Source organism: Bos javanicus, chromosome 13 (genome assembly GCF_032452875.1).
Source record: "Bos javanicus breed banteng chromosome 13, ARS-OSU_banteng_1.0, whole genome shotgun sequence".
NCBI classification, from domain to species: Eukaryota; Metazoa; Chordata; class Mammalia; order Artiodactyla; family Bovidae; genus Bos; species Bos javanicus.
In genome coordinates, this window is record NC_083880.1 from 6,557,210 (window position 1) to 6,577,872 (window position 20,663).

General features: G+C 45.1%; 1 protein-coding gene across 1 annotated transcript in view; it reads left to right on the plus strand.

Annotated features, from left to right (window-relative positions):
* The window catches only part of SPTLC3 (serine palmitoyltransferase long chain base subunit 3), a 148,076-nt gene that overhangs the window by 106,919 nt on the left and 20,494 nt on the right, over positions 1-20,663 (plus strand). The window contains exon 9 of the mRNA XM_061435620.1: positions 6,288-6,414. Coding sequence (XP_061291604.1) covers positions 6,288-6,414 — 127 coding nt within the window. The remainder of the gene's footprint in view (positions 1-6,287; positions 6,415-20,663) is intronic.

Below are 20,663 nucleotides of genomic sequence, written 5' to 3' on the forward strand. Positions count from 1 at the left end.
AAAAACCAAGAAAACACCCGGCAGTTTTCAAGGCGTGGAGGGTGAGCAGGATATGAGGCCTGAAATGGCAACCCACTCCAGTGTTCTTGCCTGGAGAATCCCAGGGACGGGGGAGCCTGGTGGGCTGCCGTCTATGGGGTCGCAGAGAGTCGGACACGACTGAAGCGACTCAGCAGCAGCAACAGCAGAGAGAGTGTCTCGTGTTGTTCCCTGATGATTTAAAATTCAGTCCGGTAAAGAATTCACCTGCAACGCAGCAGGTCCCAGTTTGAGTCCTGGGTCGGGAAGATCCCCTGGAGATGGGATAGGCTACCCTACTCCAGTATTCTTGGGATTCCCTGGTGGCTCTGACGGTAAAGAATCCGCCTGCAGTGTGGGAGACCTAGGTTCGATCCCTGGGTTGGGAAGATCCCCTGGAGACGGGAAAGGCTACCCACCCACTCCAGTATTCTGGCCTGGAGAATCCCATGGACAGAGGAGCCTGTCCCAAAGAGTCTTACCCGACTAAGCACAGCACAGTACAGATAAAAACACCTGCTTGAAGTCATTTTGGTGAGCCTGTGACAAATGCAGGTCACAGGCTGGTTTCCTTCCAGCCTAATGAGCTCATGAGTTAATCGTACTTAGTATCTGCTCCTCTGTGCCTTTAACTTGTTAAATTATGTTAATTTTAAATTATGTATAGTTTCCATTTAAATCATGGATTTTAATTCCTCTGGACTTTGAAGAATTTTGTGAAGAATTTTCACTTTGAATTTGTTTTTTAATTGATAGGACATAGGATTGGGCAAATGCTGAAAATCTTTGGGAAAAAAATCTTTCTAGTATCTGTTTAAATAATTCGAATTCAGTTTTCAGAGTTTCATGTTACATACGTTTTTCTGAATATTTTTAAATAGATATCTCAATTCGAGGAAGTATTACAAAATATCCAACATTCTAGATATTAAATTCTACAAAGGCAACAAAACTAACCATAAACAAGTTAAAGTGTACACACTAGGACTTTACATTTTTCTGAATTATTGATAATTTCAAGTTCACTATGTTCCTGGGCTTCCTAGTAAATCTTGAGAGGTGAAATAATCACTTGGGTCCCAAAATCTAGAAAACGATAAAACTCTCTGGGTCTTAACTCTCTTTTTAAATGTCAATGTGCAGGGACTGTAATCTTAATAACAGTTTCTAGGAGGCTCCAGAAATCTTTATGGAGCAGGTCAAGGTCAGAAGTGCATGCATTAGCAACCAGATGTGTCACAGAAGAAAAAATATTTGGAAACACACAAGAGAAAAATTGCTTTGGTGCTAAGATACAACCTCAGAGAGTAGAGATTTTGTCTTCATCCCAGCCTTCCAGTAACAAAATGTCCTAGAAATTCATGTCTGCCTTGGCCCAACCAACTCTCCTGACCCCAGGGAAACTGCTAAAACTGTCTCTCAAGAGCCAGCTGGGTTTCACTGTTTTGCCCACTGTGAGTTCGGAGCTGCTGTAGCTGAGCCATGAACAACCCACACTGAAGCTTTCTATCCTTTCAAGAACTTCAGGTGAAATGTCAGGTACTTCTCTCCACCTGTCAGAGCTCCCTCCCTTCTTCTTTGAAGAAAGCCTGAGCTGATGGGGCTGGTTTCCTTATTTTTTTAATTTGCATTGACCCAGTTGCTGAGGAGATGGGGTCAACAGCACAGACCCCAGCTTCTGGGGTCCAGATTTCTCTAAGGCACAGATCCCATGTCCTCTTGCATGCCTGGAGCTGACCATGGGCTTTCACAGCCTCCATGAGACCAGAGATTTGCAACTGAATGCAGCAAAGGTGACCCTCAGGGCTGATAGGGTGCAGGGCTGGGATTCTAGAGGAGGGGCCGAGGGAGAGCAGCTGAGTTTGGTGTGAACATTAGCCCAGAAGCCTGGCACCAAAGGCGGAAGCCAGCTCTGCTCTGCATGCTCAGCCCTGGCTGGAATTAACAGCCCTTTGAAGGAGATGGGGGTCATGGAATGAATGCCAAGATGTTTACCCTAAGAGCCTCCTGTCCGACTTCCTCAGAAAAGCCACTCTTGTCCTTGAACTCCAGGTTCAGGGTTTTGTACTTCCTAATGGTCTTGGAAATCTCAGTCTGAGAAGACCTCTAACCCTCCCTGAGGGAAAACACAGCCCAGACTCTCCTTGCCTAGGACCGAAGCCAACTCTTCATTCAGGGCTCATGGCATCCAGTGGGCGAGTGATAGGAGCAAATCGGAAACCAGGAGCCAAGGCTGCCCTGAAGATGCTCTGCTGAGGTGCCCCCGGGAGCTCCCCTCTCTGAAGAACACAAGCAAGCTAACTTCCATCCACACACTCAGACTCTGAGAAGGTAGACTCAGTCTGAAAGAAATAAGATTGTGGACAAGATGGTCTTTCTCTTAAAAGGAAGTGATACTGTGCCGATGAGGCACTTACTCAAACTTAGGATGCACGTGACCTTGGTTTTGTGAAATTTCTCAACTCGTGAGGGAAATTGAGGACTGAGGACGCACCTTTAGGAGGCAAAGCCAGCTTTGTTTCACTTCTTTGATCTTTGTCAGTGATGCGCCAAAGCTAAGAGAATATTGCTAGACTAGTTCCTAAGAATACAGCTTTGTACCCCCTGACTGAACCTCAGGGACCCTCAGCATCCTTCCTTGGTCCCTAAAACCCTTCTGATTTCCATTAGACCATCAGTATCTACCAGACCCCTGCAACGTACTCACCACTACAGATTTTAAGAGAGTATATAATAAAGTCTGTAACTCTGTTTGCTACTCTCAAGGAGGTCCCAGTCTCTTTGGAGAAATAAGAGGAATATACAGGACACATTTTGAGACTGATACAATTCAATCCATGGTTTAGAACTGTGAACAGGTGCGTGCATTAGAAATTCTCCCCTTCCTCACCTCCCCCCAGGGTGCAGTCTCTGTGATTAGGGGAAACACCACATGAGTAGCGATGAACAGTCTTCTCTGCACTCCCCAGGGCCTCCCCATCACCGTACCAGCTCCTCTGCTCTGAAGAAGTAATATAATCTGATGCTAAAGGGTGGGAGAAGGGGGAACTCTAGAGCCAGACTCTTTGGGTACAAATCCTTGTTATCGAGCCACTTTTTGGTGGGATAATGTTCTGATCTGTTCCTTAACACAGTGACCCCACCTATAAAGTAGAGATCAAAATAGTACCTAACTTATAGCGCTACTGAGAAGCTAAAATGAGTTACTGTAGGTAATTATGCATGTGAAATACATTTAAAATTCTTACAATGGAGCCTCAAGCAGCCCATGGATATCGGCTTTGGGTCTATCCATCTCTGTAGTGAAGCACTGTTTCATCAGGTCTAGATTCTCCCTTCTTTGAAATGCCTCTTTTCCTTTCTTTGCACTCTCACTGTTACCACCCAATAAGGATGGGAGAAGTGTTGGGGTGCAAATCTTTGATGCCCAGATCTACCAATGTGTGGAGGCATAAGCATACAGCATGACCCTCTGCTGGACGAGGAGGCTGGGATAAAGACACACCAAGTATCTGGTTTTTGCCCCCTCCTCCCACCTCATGCTCCAAGTGTTCAGACTCTCCGAGCTGGCCATCCATTAACAATAGCCACCAACAGCACCAGATACTCACTATGCAGCAGATGCTTTTCTAAGCACCATGTATATGTTAGCTCTAATCCTCATAATGACTCTGAAAAAAGTATAACTGTTGTCCCATTTCTCAGAGAAGAAAACTAAGGCACAGAGAAGCTTAGTAATTTGCTCATGGTCTCATATCAGCAAGTGGCAGAGCCAGGATTTGAACCTAAGTGATCCAGGCTCCAGAGCCTATCTCGTAACTCTGAGGTCAGACCTGCCCTGGAGGGAACAACCCCTCATTACCTTTCTTGGAGGCACTAGCTTTTCCATCTGCCTTCATTTGGCTCCTCCATCCTGTGCCGATTAACATACCATCTTTATCCCTAATTTTAGCCCATGTCCATGCCTCTCCCCTCATCTGCAACTATCCAAATCTACTCATCCTTTAAGGCCAAGTCACCTCCTCAAAACTCTCCTTCCTGGACCACAGGAGCCCACATCATCCCTTTTCCTGCATCCCACCCAGCATCCTGCTGGGAGGTACCAGCTTTCAGTAGAGAAAGAAAACCCCTGCTTCTGCTCATAGAGGAGCATGAAGAACAGCCTGGCTGCAGCTCCTCTGGAAAATGACCACCTCTTTCTCCCTGATGCTCCCTCGCATCCTCCATGCTCCAAAGTGAACTTCTTGGACACCATGTGGTCAGTGACGGATACTACCTCCATCAGATGATGAAAACGCTTATAAGATTCACTAAACAAAAGAACAAACAGAAAACTTAATTTTGATTTTAGTGCAAGTGGAGAATGGCTGCTGGGGACTAGGCTTTCTGTCCTCCTCTTCTTCTCAGGTTCCTGCACGTGGAGCATAGTCCAGAGCATCTCCTTGTACAGACTTGCTGGAAAGAAAGATAGAAGGAGCGTGGAGGTGGTGGCGGGGGGGTGGTGGGAATGGGCACAGAAAGGTGGGGAGAAGGGAAAGAAGGGAGGTGGGGGGGAAGGAAAGAAGGGAGGAAATAGAGAGGAAAAAATAGAGAGGAAAAAAAAAAAACTGGAATGGAGAGTCTAAAATTAAAAGACCTAAAGAGGAAACCAGAGTAGAACGATGGAGAGGGAAGAAGACACAAAAAATCAGGATGTCAAGAGTGTGAAACGCAGGGGAAAGAAAGTCAGCGGAGCAGGAGTGCTGGAGAGGGGACTGCAGACAAAAGACATTCCGAAGGGAGCAGGGCAGGCGGACTGGAGCTACCTGGTCCTCCAGGGGGTCAGGCAGACGTATCACACCACCAGCCGCCAGGGAGCCAAGCCACTGCCTACTGCGGGAACGTTTAGGAAAGTGTATAGTGACTTCAGGTACTTTACTTACGCCACTAATAACTTTAGTTACTAGCTCATAGGAAGATAAACAATGTACACTTAAAATGCTTGGGTAAGGACGCATGGCTGTGAGCTACCAGGACACCCACCCTGAGAGGGAAAAGTGACAGGCGGGCATGGTGCCAAGCACAGAGGTGGGCGTGGATGTGGCCAGTGCAGGGGGGTCAGGAGGAGACGGCCTGCTCAAAGCAGAGCTCCCCCCAGGTCACCTTCCAGGCAGTGACTGAGAAGACACCGAAGTGGGGTTCTAAGCTGTCTCATGATCCTGGAAGATAAGTGACCGCCACTTCATGGACCCCACTGCTCACTCAGAGCCATCCTGAGCACACTGGCATTTCTGAAGGGCACCCCGAGGGTCCTGGGCTGTGAGCCAGGAGGATGTCTTCCCAGCCGGGCTGAGTGTCCCCGGGCACCAGCGCTCAGCCTCCCCTAACCACACCGCTGTAGAAGGAGGTGACTGGAGCTCCTTCAGGCTCTTGGCATGCTTACGCCGACCTCAGGTTCAGGCTGATCAGGCGTGCAGGTGGAGAACCATTTCTACCACCGTAGGGACCAGCATCCTGCAGCCAGCCAGTGCTCCTAAGACTGCGGTGCAAAAATCCCAGTGGTTCTCTCCAGCCCACGGCACACTGGAGTTTATCTTGTCCTTACCTCCACGTTGGGTCAATCTCTCCTCTCCCTTCTGCTGCGCCCTTACACTGGAACTTTTCTTTATATCTTTGTCTTTCTTCAAGACGCAATCCCACTGCCTCAGTGGAGCTTCCCGTGTCTACTTCCAAAGAAGCACATCCCCTCTTTCTCCTCTGCCTTCTGGTAGCCTCGCTGCGTATATTAGTCTGCATATCTTGTTACTTCCCCTGCCGTTACTTCTTCCTGTGCACAAGCTCATGTACTACGCTCAAGGACAAAAATAAAAAGACACATTCTAGATCATTCTTTGTACCCTCCTGCATACTAAACCACTGCTCGCATGACCTGGATACCCAAACAAATGTCTAGGAGGCCATTTTTCCTTTACACATCTGGTTTTGAGGTTCCCTGGTGGCTCAGATGTGAAGAATCTGCCTGCAATGCAGGAGACCCAGGTTCGATCCCTGGGTCGGGAAGATGCCTTACACATCTCAACTCCAAATCTGGAGCTCCTATTTTTGTATACCTTCTATGTTGTTGAGGGAGAGGCTGAGAAGAATGGATAGAAAAAACAAATAGCTTAGTGATGCGCCTGGAAAATCAGACCGCGTTCAAGAATCAAATGTCTTCTGCTGTAATGTGTGGAGATGGGTCCACCAACACAGATTTATTTGCCTTCTTTTTGGATTTCCCTCCTTCGTTAAAGGACCTTGTGGATTATTTACGGACTCACTCCCATAGCGCTGCTTATGGCACATCCATGAGCCCCCCGGTAGCAGAGCAAATCATCAGAGTAATGAAACTCATCATGGGACTAGATGGGACCACAGAAGGTAAGAGGGTCTGCAGCAAGCCCAGCTCCCTTTCATTCCTTCCTAGACCCCTCTCTGCCTCCCTTCTGCCCCATCAACCTCTCCCTTTCTCAAATATACTGCTTTGTCTTAATGTAACCAATTTGTAAATTAAGCCATGTGTGCATTAATAGTACATAATGCGTAGTAGTACGGAGTACATAAATGTACTGGAACAGCCATTAGCACACAGAAAGGGTGAGCAGGGCAATGCTTTTTTAAAGCAATGAACACTTTCTAACTTACCTCTTCATGTGATCAGCAAATGTGGATGATTTTGTTTAATTAGTCGTGTTAAAATGAAGCCTGCCTGGTGTGTGTTTGCCTGTGCTTTCTGGGGATGGTCATTTGTTTCCCTAAGAATGAACTAGTCAATTTAATATTCTTTTTTTAATCCCCCACCCATCTATTCATTCATTAATTCATTTCTTCGATCATTACTCACCAGGGTTTGGGGAGAAGGAATCCGCCACTCCTCATTCAAGTATATACAGAGAAAACACTCACAACAATAATTGATCAGCCATTTCTCTGATGTTGGGTCTCCATGGCCAAGATGTGCTACCTCGTTTGACTCAAATGAGCTTACTCTTTTTTTCTTTTTTTTTGAAATATGCTTTCATCAAGGGCTGTTAGACTTCACCTTCTATCTTTAAGATATAGTTGATACAGCTTCTACTGTGTACCACCATAGGGCACAGTGATGACTAGGGGAGTTCTTGCTGTCAAGCAATCTAGTGAGTGTGTTTATAGAAGCAGCAAATTATCCTGGCCCCAGAACTGCGCACTGGGCTATACCATCCGTGTGCCCTGTCCCACCTCCGAGCTGATGTGAAACCCTACAGTGCTTAGTGCAACGTCCTGAGCGAGCCTACTATTTCAGTAAAAGTATGAAGAGGTCCATCATTGTTTAATATTATTAAAGCGACAAAATACTTGATTCACATACACTTTGTACCCAGAAACCTACTATATAAAACGGACTAGAACAGGGCTGATATGGATAACGTAGCGTCTTTGAAAAGGTGTTAGTTGCTCAGTTGTTTCTGACTCTTTGCAACCCTGTGGACTATAGCCCGCCAAGCTCCTCTGTCCATGGGATTCTCCGAGCAAGAATGCTGGCATGGGCAGCCATTCCCTTCTCCAGGGGATCTCCCCGACCCAGAGATCAAACCAAGTCTCCTGCAATGCAGGCAGATTCATTACCATCTGAGTCTCCAGGGAAGCCCTTACCCTGGTCCCTGATGCCCTTCCGCTGAGCGCTAGGGCTCCGCAGGTCGCTAGGTTGAAAAGAAAATGGTAGACTTTTCTTTTTCACTAAAGAAAAAATGGATTTGAGGTGACTTTGTTCCTCCATGTAAAATGTAATGATTGACTGACTTCTACGGTTATTTCCAGCCTTGCCTTTGGGGTTTTTATGATTCTATGTCTTACTGAATAGTCTATGTGAAAAGGAAATGTGATTCCAGTCTATGCATGCTGCAGTGCTTAAGGGATGAACTCAAAGCAGCTGCCGGGACTTGATTCCTGGGACACTGCTTAAGTTTCTGTGTGGCCTTAGGCAAGTGTCTTCATTGATCTGTTCAACTCTAAGTTACTTCTCTGTGCTTCAGCTCCTCCAGTTGCAAAATGGAAAGGCTATTGATGAGCTAAGGTTTTTGTGAGAATTAGATAAAATAAGACATACAAGATTTTATTATGACTGAAACAATTCTATCTATGGTAAGCATTATATAATTGCTTGCTAGATGACTTGGTATTATTCCTGAAGTGTTCAAGAAGTATTTGTGCTACCTCAGGGATGCTGTAGGAAGGATTCTTATGATGGAAGTGAATGAAGTAAGACTAGATTTCCGTCAAGGTCCTGGGTTAGTCAGGATAAGCTAAATTATGCCAGTATAACAAATAAGCCTGGAAAATCACAGTGACTTAACTGAACCAAGGTTTATCTCTTGCTCATAGATCTAATTCGGAGAAGGCAATGGCAACCCACTCCAGTACTCTTGCCTGGAAAATCCCATGGACGGAGGAGCCTGGTAGGCTGCAGTCCATGGGGTTGCTAAGAGTCGGATACGACTGAGCGACTTCACTTTCACTTTTCACTTTCATGCATTGGAGGAGGAAATGGCAACCCACTCCAGTATTCTTGCCTGGAGAATCCCAGGGACGGCGGGGCCTGGTGGGCTGCCGTCTATGGGGTCACAGAGAGTCGGACACGACTGAAGTGACTTAGTAGTATTAGTAGCATAGATCTAATATCAAATATAACACAAATTGGACAACTTTCTGTCCACTTCCCCTCATGGAAGTGATTCAGGCTTCTGCTGGCTTGAGGCTTGGCTGTCTCAACACATGGCCTCCACAGTCACCATGGTAGCCAATAAGAGCATCAGCCTAGAAGTAATGCTTATCATCTTGCTTACCATCCATTGGGCCAAAACTAGTCACATGACCCACCTGAATTTGGGGAGGTGGTAGTAGTAAATTAATGGGTCTGAATATGGACATGAATAAGCAGATATTATTCAATCTTTTAAAACTGAAACTCAAAATAGACCTGTCTCCATCCCCACATGAGCTACCAGGTTATGTGAAAAAATTAGTTTGGAACCACTGGCTTCTTGCAAAGTCGTCTTAATGATATTCTTGACTGCATGGATTTCTTAATGAAAAAAAGTTATTTGAGACTTCAGCTAAAATGCAAGTTAAATGAATTGTACTGTGATGACCAGAATTATCCAATGATTTTATTTTAAAGACAAATAACTAGAAAAAGTTTACTCTGAAAATTAGCCTATGTCTTCATAAAGATCACTGACTTTTTAAGCCCTGTAGGTTATATATTTTTTGTTTTCTTTTTTTAATTAATTAATTTATTTTATTTGGAGGCTAATTACTTTACAATATTGTGATGCCTGTAGTGTATATGTTATCATCATCCATTGATTCACACATACCCAACTCGACAATCTTTTCCTTTCTGCCTCTGGACAGCTTTGCCACTTCATCACAAACAGAACTCACTCTGTTTAATCAAAAAGATCTCCAGAAAAGTTACATTCAAAGATATGATCATAAGCCCTTTGATAGCCATCTGTCATCAGTTTTTCTCCCTCCAAGGAGGGAGATATTTCCTTTAGTTTTCTCTCTTAGCCTCTAATTAAAGAATTGCTTGGTCATTATTTTTAACCTCTCTCTTCAGTCTTATTGCCATTTTCAGAGAGAACAGAAAGAAAAAAATAAGAGAAAAAGCTATGTGTACAGTCTGTGTCCTCAGAGTCTAGATAGGGGAAGCAGGGAGAAAGATTGAACAGTTTCTTTTCAAAGAAATGAACAAAAGAAAGCGATAGAAAAGAAAATTGATAGAATCATCAGCCAAGTTGCAGATGGTTCAGCCTGACATGGCTTTTGAAGAATTCAAAGGCACCCAGTGAATGATCACCCTGGCCTCATTGACAACAGTGCCTGCTTTAAATAAGATAAACAAGACTGGTTGGGAGCATTGCATTAACTCACCCCTTTCTGCAGAGATAGACCAACTCCCAGGGTAAAGTTGCCCAAAGCTCAAAGGACTGCACTACATCAAGCCCGAGCTGCCTTACAGGGTCTGAGAAACTGCCCTGCTCTGAGCCTTCATCTTCAGCCTTCTCCCCTCCTGCTCTGATAGGAGCCTTTCAAGGCTTTGTTTTCGGGTTGAGTTTGGGGAGCGGTTGGCCAGATCTGTTCCTTGATGAATGTCTTCACTTTAATCTGCAAGGCAAAGCCATACGCTTCAAAGAAAGGCAGGCTGCAGGAATAAGGTCAGTGTTCCTTTGAAGCCAAGGTTCAAAGATGAAATAGCAGTCCCAGTGAAATGACAATGTTTATGCACAAATAGCCACCTTGACTGCAGCCAGGCTCCTCGCGGAGCTAATATACACGAGCTGAGGGTCTGCAAGCTGCCCAATCCTTTCCCCAGCACCGAGGCCCTTTTCATCCCCTGGCCCATCGCCCTGTACAGCACAATGAACCCAAAGTGGAGATTTGGTTTCTCCGTCCTACCGGACATTGAGTGGTCCACCAGCCAAACACCAACACTGTGAGCCCCTCAAGGGCAAAAGCTGTGTCTTACATTAATCTGATGTTCCTCTGAGTATCCAGCCCACTTCTTGGCTTAATAAACATTCCATGATTCAACTTTCACCTTGCAGGCCCACTCAGTTTCAGGTCAGTGTTTATGCTGAACAAGATGGAGGGAATGTTTGTCTCATAGGACTGGGAGCTGGGGGGCAGTCCCACGCCAGTTGTGGCAACTGCAGAAGGGGTCACTCAGCGATGGGGATTGCCCAGAGATGGACACTTCTTTGGTAGCGGTCCAGAAAGATGGCAGCTCTGTCGTTTTCTTTATCGCCCAGAGAGCCACAGGAGGGTGAGCCCCAAGCTGCACCAACCACTCCCCTGAAGGAAGCATTGTCTACAATTGTCATCTTACTATTTATTTAAATTTTTGATGCATATTTTTCAATTAATCAGTCAACATTCTTTTTGAACCCCTAATTGGGGTTCTCTGTCCCCCCAACTCTGGGTAACCTTTCACTTCTCAGAGGAAACAGAAGTTGTATCACGTGGAGGGTTTAGGGGGTGTGCTTTGCGGCCAAACTGTGTGAGGCCCGGTCCCCGACCCGCCACTTGCTCCATGAAATGGCCAGTTGCCTGCCCTCTCTCAGCCTCAGTTCCTTCATTATAAACTGAGGTTGTAGAAGGATTAAGTGATGTAATACAGAATAGTGAACGCGGCATGATGCTTGATGCGTAGTAAGCACCCGATAAAGGCAAACGATTCCTTTCTCCTCTTCCTTCTCTAGTTTATCCAACAGTGTTTATGCACCCTGGAATCTCCCCATCTCTCAGGCCTTACACCTGCTCCAGCAGCAAATCCAGCAGCAGTTCCTTTGACGTAAAGCCAGATGCGGGTCTTCTCTCACGCTCCACCACTCCCTCCATCAGCTCTCACCTGGATCACTGGAGTGAGTCCCCACTCCCCACGCTTGTTGCCTTGTGACATTCTCCACACCGAAGCACGATTACCTTTTTTTAAAAACTCACTCAGACTGGATCACTGCTCCACTCAGAGTTTCCCACTGTTTTCCATCTTAGTATAAAAGTCCAGACTGTGGCCTTCAAGGCTTCTTCTCCTGACGTGATCTTCCACATTTCCCACCGCTCGCTCCCTTGCTTGGTCTGCTCAGAGCAGGTAGTGTCCTCGCTTTTCCTGGAACCCAGGGAACAGCTACTACAGAGGAGGGTCTTCGCATATGCTGGTCTTCCTGGAACAGCATGTTCAGCCAACACCGACGTGGCCCGCTCCCTCACTTTCCGCCCATCTCTGCTTGGAATCAGCCTCATGAGAGGAGCCGCTGGGTGCTGAACTGCACACCCACCGCCCATCCCTCTAATCCTCCTCACCTTGCTTCAGTCATCACAGCGCTCATGAGCACCGGGCGAATAATCCACAGATCTGCCTGTTTTCTGGTTTCCCTCTCTAGAATGTAAACTCCAGGAGAACAAGTATTTCATCTTAGTCTTTACACTGAGAACAGTGCCTGGCAGTGACAAGTTCTCAACAAATATTTGTTGAATCCTTCTCTCTTTCCCTTTCAACTCAGTAAATAAAAGACCCTTATCTCCTCCACACCTCTGTGCTTGATTCTCTTCCTTCTCACCTTGTAAACAGCATTGGCCCCTTTCCTCAACTATGAACTTGATCATTTCCTCCCCCGTAAAAACCTCCCCTCACCCCTCCTTTTGTTCCTACAGCCATTGAGTCGCATCCCTTCCATTGCTGCAAATCTTCCTGAAAGAATGGCCCATGTGCCAGCTCCCGTTCTCCTCCCCGCACAGCTATCAGCCTTCGTCCTCTGGCCATTTCCCTGGACTCTGTCCCTCAGAGGGCACCACCGCCCGCCTACCCTGCCGCTGCTCCCCCAGCCAAACTGGACGGACATCTCCACCTCACCCTCCCTTCCTGAGAACAGTCTTCCCTTAGTTGTGGAAGACGCTCTTCTTTCTGGTTCTTCTTTCTTTGTCTGTCCTTCCTCTCCTTTACTGCTGGGTGCTCTTCCCCAGCTACACTTGCCGGAATTCCAGCCTCTGCTCTCTTTATGCTTCCCTCTGCCCATGCTTGCCCCCCCGTTCCCTTCTGTTGTGTAGAAACATGCTTCTCAAACTTGAACTCACATCAGTCACCTGAAAAAGGGATGGAAGAAACCTCTCCACCTCAGGACACACAATGGATTGCTCCATTGGCTAACACATCCTTGTCTCACCAGCATGGCTGTTGAAAAAAGGATCTCTGTGATTTCATCAACTTTTCCTGCTGTTACTTCAGTGCTAGGCTGATGGAATTCACCAACTCTGTGAATCACAAAGCCACTTTTGCTATCGTAAAAAAGTGAAATTGTTAGTCACTCAGTCACGTCTGACTCTTTGCGACCCCATGGACTGTAGCCTGCCAGGCTCCTCTGTCCATGGAATTCTCCAGGCAAGGATACTGGAGTGGGTTGCCATGCCCTCCTCCAGGGGATCTTCCCAAACCTGTGTCTCCTGCATTGTAGGCAGATTCTTTACCATCTGAGCCAACAGAGAAGTCCCTTTGCTATCATATACATGGCAATATTTGATGTGTTTATAATTGAGTGTCTGATAAGGTTTCCCTAGAAAGGACAGAGTAGTGGAAATTTACATATAAGTGAAAATAAATAGAGTTCCAATTTCTAATATATACTATCCAACTTTGGTAGAATACATTTTCATTGTTGCTAATAAAATCTCCTGTGCTTAAACAATAAAGGAAAATAGAAGATTCTTCTAAAAATAGAATCTTCTAGTTTTCTTCAAAATCACACTTGTCTTGCCCTTAAATAGGACCTTCTGGGTGGCAGGGTGGGTGGCAGGATGGAATAATGAATTGTGTTTTTCCTTGATGTAAATATAGGATTTGACAGGATGAAACACAATAAGCTGTCTTACCTTCATAATTTAATATGTTTTCTCAGTATAATATTCTGGGATTATTGCTGCAAAAAAGATAGGACAAATAGTATTACCAGCTTCCCTCTTCAATCGTCTTACAAATCAAACTTAGATATTATCCAGATATTTACCTCAATTCTCCACTTTCAATATTTCAGTGTGAGACCCAGGCTTTGGTAAACATTAGCAGGAAGGTCAGTAAGAGAGGGATGGGGTAACTGACCCCCCAAATTAGATCTAAGTACCCCTGTCATTGTGCCGATATGGGCATTCTTCCTCAAGCAGAGCTTCCTTGGCTCTTTAGAAAATAAAAATCGTGATGAGCCCAAGATCTGAGGAGGAAGTGTTAGATAGACATGCTCCCCAACAGAGGGCCTCCTCACACTGATTTTCTGAGATTCTTTTTATTTCTTGCATGACTTGAAAGGTATTCAAAACATTCTATCTGTGAAGAAGCTGTTACTTCAGCCCCAGGTTTCTGTTTGCACGTCCCTCTGCTGTCTTTGGCAAGATTAAGGAATGAAGATTCAGCTAATGTGATTGCTCTTCTTTTTCCCTCTGCATACTGGCCTCTCCCTGAAGCGGGGAGGTGATGTCTTTTAAATCCAAATTTTGATTAGATTATAGCATCACTGGTTTATGGTGACTATTCTCAAAACTGAGTGTTCTGCCCCTTCCCTGCAAAATCTCTGGTTCTATTCTCTGAGAATATCCAAAGGGTTAAAGAGGACTGTGGTTTCTGTTCAAAAAGGAACAACAATGGAAAAGGGAAAGCAGATGATTTTGGTGGATGATGTTAGTGGATGAAGTCCAGATCAGGTTTAAAAACACAGATGAGTCAAAATCAAAGAAAACAATGGTGGTCCTTTCTGCTTTCCAGCAACTTCCACTTTCCTCATTGTTGACCCCTGGGCCACCACCCAGACCTTCCTTGCTCCCAAAACCAGACACAGATGCCCTTGTGTTTTCTGCTGCTCCAGCTCTCTCTCAGAACTTCAGACTGAAACCTGGGGACTGGATGAAACCTGGACTCAGCACAGCTTGGAATAGGGGGGTGTTGATGCTGGAGTGACCCTTCTAACTTGTGCCAGCAACCCCAGACCTTCCATAACTATCCTTTCTAAAGTACCACCCCCTCCCTTGTGGGTGACTATCTACTCCTTCATTCCACACCATTTTCCTCCGTAGGGTCCATCACCACTTAGCATTATGTTCTTGTTTCTTTGGTGATTGTCTGTCTCCCCCAGGAGAGTACAAGTGCCATGAGGGCAGTGATACTGTCTCAGCCTCAGGCGATATATGTTGGCTGGATGAGTGACGCCCCACCCCCTCATTCAGTGTAAGCTTTGGCCATATCCTATAACTATGCACAAGGCTTTGGTACCACCCTTCTGCATGCTTGTGATGTTTCCTCTGTCTAGAAGACTCTCATCTCTCCCCACACATCCACTATACCCACTCTTCACCGTCTGAACCTTTGTTCAGGCTTCTAAGCCCTGTCTTGATGCCACAGACAGGAAACAATCCTTTCCTCCTCTGTCTCATGCAATCCTTGCCTCTTATGTTAGTCACACACACCTTAGTCCAGTCCTCCAAATATGTAGTGATTAGTTAGTTATTAATAATTGTGCCTTAAGCATCAAATGGGCTTTCCTGGTGGCTCAGACGGTAAAGAATCCACCTGCAATTCAGGAGACATAAGTTTGATCCCTGGGTCAGGAAGATCCCTGGAGAAGGGAATGGCTACCCATGCCAGTATTCTTGCCTGGAGAATCCCATGGACAGAGGAACCTGGTGGGCTACAGTCCATAGGGTTGCAAACAGTTGGATGCAATTGAGTGACTGAGCATGCATGCAAGCATTAAGTATATGAATGAATGGAAACTGAATGACCAAATTTAAGGCTAAGCAGATTCCCTGAATTCTATTCACTCTCTGTAAATAATTATAGTATCATTTCTGTAAAGGTTACTTATAGAATTATTTTGGTTCAAATACTGGATTTATGATCACTTCCTTGGTAGATACATGCATAAGCCAAAATGTATAGTTCCTTTTCTATTCTTTTGAAAAATGAATAGTTTTACATGATTACATATGCTAAGGCTTGTTCTGGACACCATCTAATATAGAGATGAGTAAGCAGGATAATTCAAGTTATTGCTACCAAATCACAGAAGCAAAAATGGAGTTTTTCCTTTAATTATCCAAGTAGTAGCTGAATCCCTCACTTAAGGTTTCCTCTGGAGACACCATCCAAAGCTCAACTGTGCATTTGACTCACACAGTAATCAGCAAAGACTGGCACCACTTAATTCTCTGTCCGAGCTGAAGTGTATTTCCAAAATACAGGTAAGAGGGTTTTTTCCTGTATGGCATTTTTCCACTAAGTATGCTGAGGGACCTCTGCCCTCCTCTTCCCCATCTTAATGGTGATTTGCACTTAGGATCCTTTTCAATCAAGAAATTTCATGTTTTCATGACATTCCCTGGAAACTAGTAATGAGAGATTGAGGAACTAAATTTCCCACAGAAAAATTAGAGTTTCCCTTGTTTCCATTTAGCCAACGGAAAGCAAATGGTCATTAGGATTTTGAATCCTTGAAAATTTTTCATGGTGTCTTTCCTTACAAGATCAATTTTGGTTAAGTTCAACTTGTTGTGATAATGAAGTCCAACACATAACACAATAGACATTTATTTGTTGTTCATATAAAGTCCAAAAGGGATGTTAACCCAGCCTCCTTCTATCTGGTGGCTCCTCCCGCTTCAATCTATGGTTTAAAAGGTTGGGGCAAGGAGCTAAGATGACCTGTGTGTGGGACGTTTTCAGGGGCCATGACTGAAAAGGCATGTTTCATTTCTGCCCACATCCTCTTGGTAGAACTGGGTCGTGTGACCTTGCCTAACCACAAAGGATCCTGGGAAATGAAATTAGCCATCTGCCTTGGAGAAGGAAAGGGTTCGTTGAATAGCCAGCCAGTCTTTGCCGCAGTACTTAACCTCAGTCCAGGACATTCTTTCCCCTGCCTTTCTGACGGATGTATATTGTGGGAAGACATTGTATATTTTAAAGAGTTTCCCAATCTTTCTCTATTGACTTAGTAAATAAACTCTTGACCTGGAATGGAATAAAAGTAGCTAAAGAAAAAAACAAAACAAAACAAGGTCCAAAAGACTGAAGATGAGTCTGTTCCTTTATAGGGACGCTCAGGGCTTCTAGTCTGGCTTTTACGAGAAACACTTTGGCTTCTTTTTCACAGAACCTGATTCCAGGCCATGGCAGGTACTGAGATCGTTATCATTATGATGGTGCTAAATTCCCCAATGCTGTGTACTTTTTGGAGGCAGAAAGTGGACCCTGGGCATAATGCTTCCCAGAAGAAACTAAAAAGACTTGAAATTGGAACAGCTCTGGAAGTCAAGCCAGAACAGGGGAGAATGTATATTTTGGAAGTGGTAACACACTCTCAGAAATTCAGGACATTTTGGGGGAAGGGAGGATGTGATGAGACAGAAAATTATAAATTGCATCTTTATCAGAAAATTATATTGCCATTTAAAACATGCAATTTTAAACCGTGGGCCTTTGGGTTAATTATCTGAATTGGGTGGGTTTATTTTGAGACATCCCAACTCTCTTATTCAGCCACACTTTGGTTATCTGGGGACACGGACTAAAAGGAGGCAAAGAGGCTAAAAAAGTATCAAACTTCTGATGTTCATCATATCAGCACCCAGCAGGTACAAACCAATCAAGGTAAAACTAAATTCTAAACCCAGGCAGGAAGATAAAACTAGCAACTTTATATAAAGATGGAATGTATATGAAAATACGATTCTATGCAACATTGCTTTAAGCATCCATCTATTTTGGGAAGCATCAAAAACTGCATGCTTCTGTTTTGTACACATGGGCGAATTCAGTCCACATAAATCGTTCTCTACCATACCTGGGATTTTATTTAAAAATTTTCCAGAGGCTTAAATTTCTATTTTTTTATTCAATTCTTAACAGGGGTTGAATAAAATGGCAAGATCTTTCAAATAACTTCATTTATGAACCTCAATCATTTTTCTTTTCTTTATCCTCCGGAGAGGAAATTTAAAAGAGTGAGACTTAAACTATAACGCATTTGCACTGGAAAATCCAGCTATGCCTCATTTTTAAAATATTTTGTCTGGATTATTTCATTCATCCTGCTCATTTGTGAAATTTTATCGTGAGATTGGCAGGTGAGATACTGACCCCACTCCTAACCCGACATGGACTTGGAGAAAGTGGCCCCCGCGCCTTCCAGCTGTGACCTTGGACCTTTGCTCTGGTCCCTGGAACAGGGCACACATATTTTTACACTTGAGTTTGATAGGTTTAAAAAAAGGGAATACTAACTGGGAAGATTTAGGACTTTGAAGGCGGAAAGAAATGAGTATACTGGGTGACAGCAATTCACTCTCCAGAGTGGAGTTTTCTTGCTTTCCTGCTGTTTGCATTTGACATGAGACTCATTCACAAACTTCTAAGATATTGCTTCTCCACAGGGCAAGCTGTTTGGAGGGCTGCAAACCACGCCTTTCCATCCAAACCATCAAGCTTATCCTGTGGCCGTTCTTGCTAACTTACTCTTCACCCAGAAGCTCTATGAGGAATAAAGAGGGACAACCAGACAGGACTGTGATCAGGCAGATGAAGCCATGATAATTAGAGGCGGAGTTTGTAAAGGTCTTCTCAGCACCTACCTTGGCAGGGAGTTTAGCAAATACAAATGCACTTCCTCCAAGTTCTTTTTACCCCTGAAACCCCAACACATTGTTAGTTCTGTCCCTCTGCAGTCCCTCCGTGAGTGCAGAGAAGTCCACAGAGAATCCCACCTGAAACGGGCCGTCTGGAGCCCCTGGCATCTGAGACCTGTGGCCTTGCTCAGGGAAGACCCCTGCCGCTGCTTCCTAAATCTGTTTGGCCCTTGGTTGCCAGCTGGAGACACAGAGAAATGCAGAGAAAGAGGCAGAAGGCGCAGAGGGCTGTGCTTTCTAAACGGTTACAGGCCACTGGCCTTTCAGCAACAGTTAATGCAGAACAGATGGCAGGTGCTACGCTCGGCTGGCTCTCAACTGAGAGGCTGCCTCTGTCCATGATTAATCACCTGTGCTGGGGGGTCAGAAAGTTCTACCTGGCCTGGGGGGCGGGGAGCAACCTAAGGTTGGAGTTAGCAAGCAAAGTGCCAGTCATTGCCTCTCTGCCCTATGGCTGCTCACATGTTTTCAGGACCACAGTCGGGTGGGGAGGGCATCCAATAAGCAGAATTAGCCAACCCGGGGAAGCCTACCTAGGAGGGGAAGTTTGTCTGCTTCTGCAGAAATGGCTCAAAAACTGGTCCATAATGTTCTGTCCCTTCATTTCCTTCCCCTTGAGTTAGCCAAGGGTAGAAGTTTATGGCAGACCAGTAAATTCTGCACTTGCTTTGAGGCCGTAAACGATTTCCCCGGCAGGAGTGTAAAGAGAATCTGTTTGTCTTTTCCATGGCACTGGGGCAAAAGGATAGTGTAGCCACTTCCTTCCTCCCATCCTACAAACAAGATATCCTTTTACACCAGGAGTCCTGCAGAAGTTTCCTCTTCACTTTTGTTTCCTCTTGTGTGGATGGGGAGATGGGGCGTTGTGATGTAACACACATGGAATTCTCTGTCGGTTCAGTCCAACTGGAGAAGAACGTGATTCCAGCTGTAGGATCTTTGAGGGTGAAGGGGAGTTGCTGTTACACATTGATCTTTGTTTTTCCTGTCACAGGTTCATTTTCAACTGAACACCAAAAATCGCCAATACACTGGGGGCCGTACCCTAGCCCCACTCTTGTCTGGAGAAGTTGGGGAGAAAACCAGTTACCCCACCAGCCACAGCTGGGGAGGATTAAGCAGGTGGATTTGTGGCTGTGCTCTGGGCTAGAGAGAATGTATTAGTTCTCTATTTCTGCATAATAGATGACCACAAGTTTCAGGCTTCCTGTTTTTATCTTTTGGCCGGGCTGCACAGCATGTGAGATCTTATTTCCCCAACCAGGGATTGAAGCTTTGCCCCCTGCACTGGGAGTACAGAGTCTTAACCACTGAACTGCCAGAGAAGTCTCAAACTTCAGAGGTTTCAAACAACACCCATTTATAATCTCACAGTCTCCTGGGGTCGGGAGTCTGGGCAGACTCTGGCAAGGCAGAAATCAGGGTGTCAGCAGCTTTCTCTGGAGCTCACCCTTCTCTTCCAAGCTCACATAGGTGTGGCAGAACCCAGTTTCTGAGGGTTGCCAGACTGAGATTCCGGTTTGTCTGTCAGCTGGGACCCCACCTCAACTGCTGGAGACTTGAATTTCTTACCATGTGATGCCCTCCATTTTCAGAGTCAGCAGTGGAGAATGTCCCTGTTAAGACCCCTCCCTCCCTCTTTGAGTCTCTTTCTTCAGGGAGAGCCCAGGCCTTTCTCAGAGCTAACCTGATTAGGTCTTAGGTATTGGTTAATGCCCCTAAAATTCATTTTGCCTTAGTAAAATAGGACTTTATGTGAAGATTTCCAGTAGTTATAAGCTTCATCTTGAATACTCCGAATGAATATTAGTCTAGTGAATATTTAGTTCTGGAAGATAAGAACATGTAAAAACGCATGTCCTAGGCACCAAAACAAAAAAGAAGCAAACAAAAAACTGAGGTTACAGGAACAACCAGAATGGCTGTGGATAGCACAGGTCACTTCTGCTGGCCACAGCTTCAGAGGGCAAATCCAAGCAAGTCAGTTCAGTGCTTGATGATGACTGAAAATGAATGGTTTTTAATCTTTTTGAACCATAGAATTTTTTTTCAGATGAAATGTACATGGAAGCCCATGTTATAAAATCGTTGTATAACTTTACAACACTCTTATAGGACCAGTTGGGTCCCAGACGCTCTCCAAAGTGCTTAAAATAAAATCCTTGTAACGGTACGAAATGGACATGCTTACTACTGTTACTGTCATTGTCATTATTCACATTTTACTGGTGAAGAACCTTAGTTGCAGAAAGATGAGATGCTTTGCTCTAGGTGGCAGAGCGGATTTTGAACCCAGGAAAATCAGGCTCCCAGTCCTCAACTCTGTTGGCGTGGAAGCACGTTGGAGGTGGGGGGTCTGTTCTCCCAGCTGCTGAGCCTCCACCTCACCTTTTCCCCCCACCCCCTAGGCTTCCTCAGTACAACCT